At 44.6% G+C, this 6,850-nt stretch overlaps 1 protein-coding gene across 4 annotated transcripts in view; it reads right to left on the bottom strand.

The window, feature by feature from the left end:
- Window positions 1-1,323: 1,323 nt before the first annotated feature.
- The window catches only part of LOC144615414 (leucine-rich repeat-containing protein 37A2-like), a 45,153-nt gene continuing 39,626 nt past the window's right edge, over window positions 1,324-6,850 (bottom strand). For all 4 annotated transcript variants that reach the window (XM_078442360.1, XM_078442362.1, XM_078442363.1 and 1 more), the window contains 4 exons: window positions 4,658-4,707; window positions 3,072-3,126; window positions 2,850-2,992; window positions 1,324-2,748 (listed from right to left, as the gene is read on the bottom strand). In XM_078442360.1, coding sequence (XP_078298486.1) covers window positions 2,646-2,748; window positions 2,850-2,992; window positions 3,072-3,126; window positions 4,658-4,707 — 351 coding nt within the window. In that variant the 3' untranslated portion in view covers window positions 1,324-2,645. The remainder of the gene's footprint in view (window positions 2,749-2,849; window positions 2,993-3,071; window positions 3,127-4,657; window positions 4,708-6,850) is intronic.

Here is a 6,850-nt window from a genome sequence, read left to right as displayed (position 1 = left end):
TCCCTCTCTCTCAAAAATAAACGTTAAAAAAATTAAAAGAAATACGGCAAGGTAGCATTTGAGACTGATAAGTATTGTGCAAATTTGAGGTCGTGTTATAGAAACAACATTTTCTAAGCTTCACTTTATGAACCACATTTGAGCTAATGGAAATATTCCAAAATAGGAGAATGGAGTTGCCTGGAATCCCGGCCCACACTTCGGGAAGCCCAACTATGCACAGATGGGTCTTCTTGGTTTCTCGTCAGCTCTGTCTCTGTGTCCACCTCTCTTCTTCAAAAAGTCACCACCGGCCCCCGCTCCACCCAGCTCATGAAGGAGTTTGAGCTGGCATGAGGAGTTTCTGCCCTTGTGACCTAAGAGTGACTAAAGGGCCTAGTACTGCGCCTGGCTCAAAGCAGGTGCTCAACAAACAGTAGCGGCCACCATCCTCATCGTTATAATTATTGATTCTTTGATGGTAACCATGGCTTAGACGTCTCTGTACCCCTGCACCCTGCAGCAGGGCAGTATAACCGTCAGCAGGCTTTGGAGTTAACAGGCCTGGATTAAACCCCTACCTGGCAGTTTTGGATTTGCGGCCTTGGGCACCTGAACAGGGTACCTACATCCTTTAAGCCCTGTCCCCTTATCTGCCAGATGGGGATAATAAAGTATGTTTTCACGGACTGTTGGGCTAAATTAAGACTGCAAAACACCCAACCCAGGCCTTGACACCAAGTAAGCAAATAGTAAACTAGGTGCTGCTGCCGCTTCCGATTACTGTTACTCTCTAGTCTTGTGCTTTCAACACAGTTATTTGTTGGCTGACGTCACCACACAGAGACAGACACTTGGTGGCCGTTCTCACTAAAACGCTGGGGGAACGGGAGCAGGCACCAGGAGAACAGGTGTCCTTGCCCAGCAGCAGCAAACTAATAAAGCCGAAGAGGCACTGATGGGCCAATCACCCCGCTTGGAACCGTTCCTACCAACCCTGCCAAACCTGCTGGGCTGTGCCCCAGTCCTACTGTCCCCTCGGGGGACTCTGTTGGTGGCCAGCGGTTGGTGCCATATTCCATCACCTATCGCTAAGCCACCAGCATTTATTTGGGGGCATTTAAAGAGATTGTCAGGGGCGCCTGGGCGGCTCAGTCGGTTAAGCATCCGACTCTTGACTTCAGCTCAGGCTGTGATCTCACGGTCGTAAGATCGAGTCCCTCGCATCGGGTTCCACACTGAGCACACAGCCCGCTTGGGACTCTTTCTCTCCCTCTCTCTCTGCCCCTCCCCCCTTGCTCTCTTTCAAAATAAACAGACATTAAGAAAAGAGATTATCAAACCTTGTTAATTCAGGATTTCTTTTATTCACTACTGTATTTTGACTCTGACGTCCTTTTTCTAAAACCTGTCATTCATGTACTCAGAAAGCATAGATGACTTCATTATTTTTAATGTTTATCTATTTTTGAGAGACAGTGTGTGAGCTGGGGGGAGGGACAGAGAGAAAGGGAGACAGAGGATCTGAAGTGGGCTCTGTGCTGACAGCAGAGAGCCCAATGCAGGGCTCAAACTCCCACACCATGAGGTCATGACCTGAGCCAAAGTCGGATGCTCACTGGACTGAGCCACCCAGGCACCCCGACTCCTCCCAACATCCTAAATGTGACTGGTTAACGCCCTCCTCTGCAGAAGTGGAGGGATGTTTGCGTCTTCTGCACGTTGTGCTGCATTATCTCTTGGAATCGTGCAGCCCTGATCTGAGCTGGGTAGGAAAGCAGTGGTAGGTGTGGTGCTGCGCTGAACTGGAGAGAGCCCAGCCGCACGCATCCGACCCTCAGTGGGGTCAGCAGAGGCTAGTGGGGTACAGGTGAACAGTAAGTGCCCCCACCAATAAGTTTTCTGAAATAAAGGCCTGAGCAGGGCAGTCCTGGGTAATTACTGCTCTCACACATTCTTTACTCTAACCCTCCAGCATCTCCCTGCTAGCTCTCTGAGGGTGGGGACTTTTTTTTTTTTTTTTTTTTTAAAGAAAACAAACAAAAAAACCCAATGGGAATTATCTACTAGCTTGTAAGGTTGAGGAACACCCTACTTCCAACTACACATTTTGTGTCTGAGTTTGAGCTCTTGGGAAGAAAGACAGGCCTCAGCCCTACAGTGGAGGTCGGCTCAGCGATCCAAATATTCTGGCAACCCCAAAGACCTCACAGAGGGGCCAGAGAGAGATGATCCTCTATGGGCAGGGGGTCAAGCGCGTTGTGAATAACTGGTATTTGGTGAGCCAGGGGAGAGAGCACCAGAATAGGCTGTTAATTAACTTAATAGTCTAAGCCCCTTGAAGATACGTTTTCCAGTTTCCAGAGACTGACCGTATCAGGGAAATGACGGAAAGACGCCCCGTTCACCCTACTTTGCCCATACTGTGTCTTGTGGAAATACTGGCTACCACGAGGGACTCTGGCTTCAGTCCTGCTTCTCTCGCCTGTGGCCCCTGTTGTCTGTAGATAAATATTTAACCGTTTACGTTTTAATTCCTTACCACGTGGCTAGAATTGGTTATGGATTTATACATTTTAATATGAGAAAAAAAGTATTTTACAAGCAATGCTGAGAAGCCAGTATCGGAAAGTAAACTTTGTAGGTGGCCTGAGGCAGGACGGCGTTCACTCTGTGACAATCTCACGTGCTGTCTCACTCTCGTCACCCAGCTCTTCAGTAGTGGAATCTGTGGTCCGAGTCTTCTCTGCTGTGGCTTTGCCAGCCTCCCTGGGAAAAGGAGGAGAATGCCAAGGCTTTGACTCTCGAAAGGAACAATTCAACTCTTCATAATTTCCTCATTTTAGAGAAAATCTTCCCCAATCACGTACCCTAGTTCCATGTTGAAAATCTCATCTTCATCAGAAGAATCCTTGTCGTGTAGCTTCTGTGCCATGTTTTTCTTGCGTGTGGCATTGAGAGGTCTGTACATGTCCCTAAGCCAAAGTGGCCGCCTTCTCCAGAAAAAGCCCTTCTAGAAACCAGAAAGGACAACGTTAGGTCTGTTTCCCCTGCCTTCTCCAGCCACGGTACTTTATCCTCCTCAGATTTACCTGATTGTCACTTTCCTCTGAGCATCTCTTACGCAGCAGAGATCCAAAGAAGCCCCTGGAAGGAAACACACACACAGACAATTGGTGATTCGTACCATTTTCCGTGCCTCTCACAATGTATTTCTCCAGTCTTATTAGCAAGCAAAATCAACACAGACCTGGGATCTCAGAAATAATTCCATACATGCTGGGCTTTCAGAATTTTCCTGTGTCTGTCCATAATGGCCCCACAGTGTCCCTGGGAGACCTTTGTATGTAACTTGACATGAAGTATAGGCAGGATTTTCACCCTGCTCACCTTCTGGCCCTTGGCCAAGTGCCCTTGTGCAGTCAACAAACTGGGTGACCACACGGCAGAAGCACCTAACTCTCTCCAGAAGCATTTTACATCAGTCCCCGCCAGGCTTAGCCTCACAGGCATCATTTGCTGGTGGGTGGGGAGGTGTTTCTATTTTCCTAGCTGCTTTACCTTACAAGATGAATCGCACCGAGTGAATGCCTGAGTCCAACCAGCAGTTATCTAGCTCACTGACTTTCACACTGCAGGCAGATGAGTGAGTGAGTCGTGAAATCACCTGAAAACACACGGCTAGCGCTAAAACACAAAATACTCTTTTTGAATACAAACGGAATAGGGGATACCTGGGTGGCTCAGTCAGGTGAGCAGCCCAAGTCTCGATTTTGCCTCAAGTGATGATCTCACAGATTGTGACATTGAGCCCTGTGTCTGGCTCTGTGCTGATAGTGTAGAACCTGCTTGGGATTCTCTCTCTCTCTCTCTCTCTGCTCCACCCTCCCCCCCAAATAAATAATAAACTTAAAAAAAACAGAACAGAAAGAATCAAGAGTGTATGGTAAGTTTGTTTTAGAAGGTACTTATGTCTATACGGTATGTGTGCACTGAGTTGTGACATAAAATGCAGTTCACAGCCCAAGAACAGTGTAGTCAGAGACGTGCCCAACTGGAAAGGAACCATCTTCTTTCTGGTTCTAGTGGTACTAGTGATACAACCGTCCGGCAAGACATCTTCCTTTTCTCCTTCTCCATCTCATTATTATAAAAGGAAGAGATAAATGATTATCTAAGGTCTCTCCCAGTTCAAATTCTATTGGGTCTGGATAAAGGGAATGGAGAGCGGGGCCTCGAAAACCAGAAGGAGGAAGAAGGAAGTTTTCCCCCTACTTTACGGGGGGGACTCATGTATTCTACCCTCCATCATGCTTGAAGACTAGCGCCTTCACCCCACGACTTTTGGCCCTCCCTATCCCTTCTCCAGAGCCTCTGAGAAGGTCTGTGGCCAGGCCTGATGCCCACCGCCAGCGGGAACGGGTCTGAACATTTCCACCCCCATCCCCCCACGATCTTTCTTTAAAGGTCTAGTGAGCAGGTGCTCTGTGCCAGTCCCATTCTAACTCGGGTTTGGCTGGGCAGCTAACTTTGCTGGATCCAGGCAAAGCATTAGGCCAAATATGTATTCTTTCTGCCTTTGGTGATTTCCTGGCTGTAAGACAAGGGGATTGAAATAGATGAGTTTGAAAATCTAGTTCTAAAATTCTACTTTAACGATTGCCAGACTAATATTTACCTTGAGCTTCCTTCTTTACCTTCCTTGGCTGCTGTTCTATGAGAATAAATCTGTTTTGGAAGAAAACATGATCACAGTTACCCATCACAATAACCACTCCCTCCACATCTTTATTCATTCCTTTGCATTTTAGGTCTTATCTACCCAGTGAGATGATAACTTTTCCTAGGACAGGAATTTGTTGAATAGTCCTTTGACTCTTCAATAACACCTAACTCGTGTGCAGCTGGTAATACATTTTACTGACTGCCTCAGATAACATTCAACAGGTAATTCCTAATAAAAATTCTTGGGAGGAGGAAAAGAAAAGTGTCTACCAGAAACCTAAACAGCAGCACTGTTTTAAAATCAAGGACAAGAGTAGGATGTCTGTTATCACTGCTGCTATTCATTGGTGTTGAGGGGGTCCTAACTGATGCACTGGGAAAAAATGGAGTCGTGGAAAGGAAGAACTAAGATGTATTTGCATACGAAATTACAGACAAACTAAAAGGCCCAAGAGAATCAACTAAAATTTTATTGGAAGAAACATGAGAATTCAGCAAGATGGCTAGATATATATAAAATCAAGAGATCAACATGTAAACCTCAATGACTTTCCTATGTTCCATAAACAATTAATCAAAAAACGGAAGAATTATCCCATTTACAATTATCAGTAAAAAGGCATAAAGTACCTAGGAATAAACTTAGCAAAGAATGGGTAAGACCTATGAGATGAAAACACTAAAGCTCTTCTGAAGGACATTAAGAAGAAACAAATACGTGATCTGAGACACCTTTTTCCTGGAATAGTGTAAAGATGTCAGTTCCCTTCAAATTAACCTACAAATTCGAGGCAATCCCATTCAAATCCCAAGACAGTTTTTTAAACAAAAACTGGCCAGCTGACATTTGGTAGAGAAAATGTGCAAGCATAGCTACAAAATGGATGAAAAAGAAGATCACAGAGCAGACGTTAAAATACGTTCTTACAGAGCAACTGCAGTTAAGTATGTAGCGTGATACTGATACAGGAAAAGAAAACCAGGTTGATAGAATAGAGTCCAGATAACACTAGTATTTTGGATCCATGAAGAAAGAATGAACCATTCAATAAAAGATTTTAAAGTAACTGGATCTTTATGCAAGGGAAAAAAGTTAGATCCCCTACCTCGACCGTACCAAAACACCAAACAGATTCCATACAGATTAAAAATAAATAAATCACAACAAATATTATAAGAGTACAGAAGAAAATATCAGAGACTATTTTTATACCATGAGGCGAAAAGGCCTTGTTAACGAGACCCATGTCCCATAAGCCATGAGGCAGATATGGTGACGGACTGTCCACACCTCCTGTTCATCGTAGTCCTTGCCCCCTTGATCCCCTGGATTGTTTGTCCTCTTCCTGTTGATTTATAAAACTCTCTTCATATGAAATATATTAATCCTTTCAAGGGCTTTCACTGAATTTCAATGTTTCAAATATTTGTCAGTGTTTTTATCGTGAAGGAGACGGAACAGTGGGATAGGAGCACAGGCTGACTGCAGGCACAGCTGGGTTCTGCTTTGGATTTTGCCACAGTGGCCTTAAGCTGATCCCCTTCTATGTAGGAAAGAAGGATGGTGATATCATCCTCACAGGACTGTGGGGATTAAATCAGATGTCTGGTTTATTCCAAGCAGAAATCAGACAAGACGATCAAATCTATCAAATGTTTCTGCATGTGGTATCAGGTCACAAAGCTTTTTCTCACCACAAGATTATAAAAGTATTGATTCTATTTTCTTCTAGTACTTTGATGGGTTCTTGTTTCTCTTTTTTTACATGTACTGAAATATGTTTTTTTAAGGTGAGAAATAGGGATCTGTTGTTATTTTCCTCCCAAATAATTAAGCAGTTGTTCTATTACCATTTATTTATTTTCTTCCACTGATTTGAATACTAAAAGGTAACATTTCAATGTTTATTTATTTATTTTTGAGAGCGACAGAGAGAGAGAGTAAGAGTGAGAGAGGGGCAAAGAGAGAGAGACACACACACAGAATCCAGAGCAGGCTCCAGGTTCTGAGCTGTCAGCACAGAGCCCAACACAGGGCTCGAACTCCTGAACCATGAAATTATGACCTGAGCCAAAGTAGGACGCTTAACCAACTGAGCCACCCAGGCGCCTCTAAAAGGTAACATTTTAAAAGTCCTCATCACCC

The sequence above is a fragment of the Panthera onca genome (assembly GCF_046562875.1).
Source record: "Panthera onca isolate mPanOnc1 chromosome E1 unlocalized genomic scaffold, mPanOnc1 haplotype 2 h2.Chr16_ul_3, whole genome shotgun sequence".
In the NCBI taxonomy this organism is placed as follows: domain Eukaryota; kingdom Metazoa; phylum Chordata; class Mammalia; order Carnivora; family Felidae; genus Panthera; species Panthera onca.
Note: the sequence above shows the minus strand (reverse complement) of the source record. Positions and strands in the feature narration are given on the sequence as shown.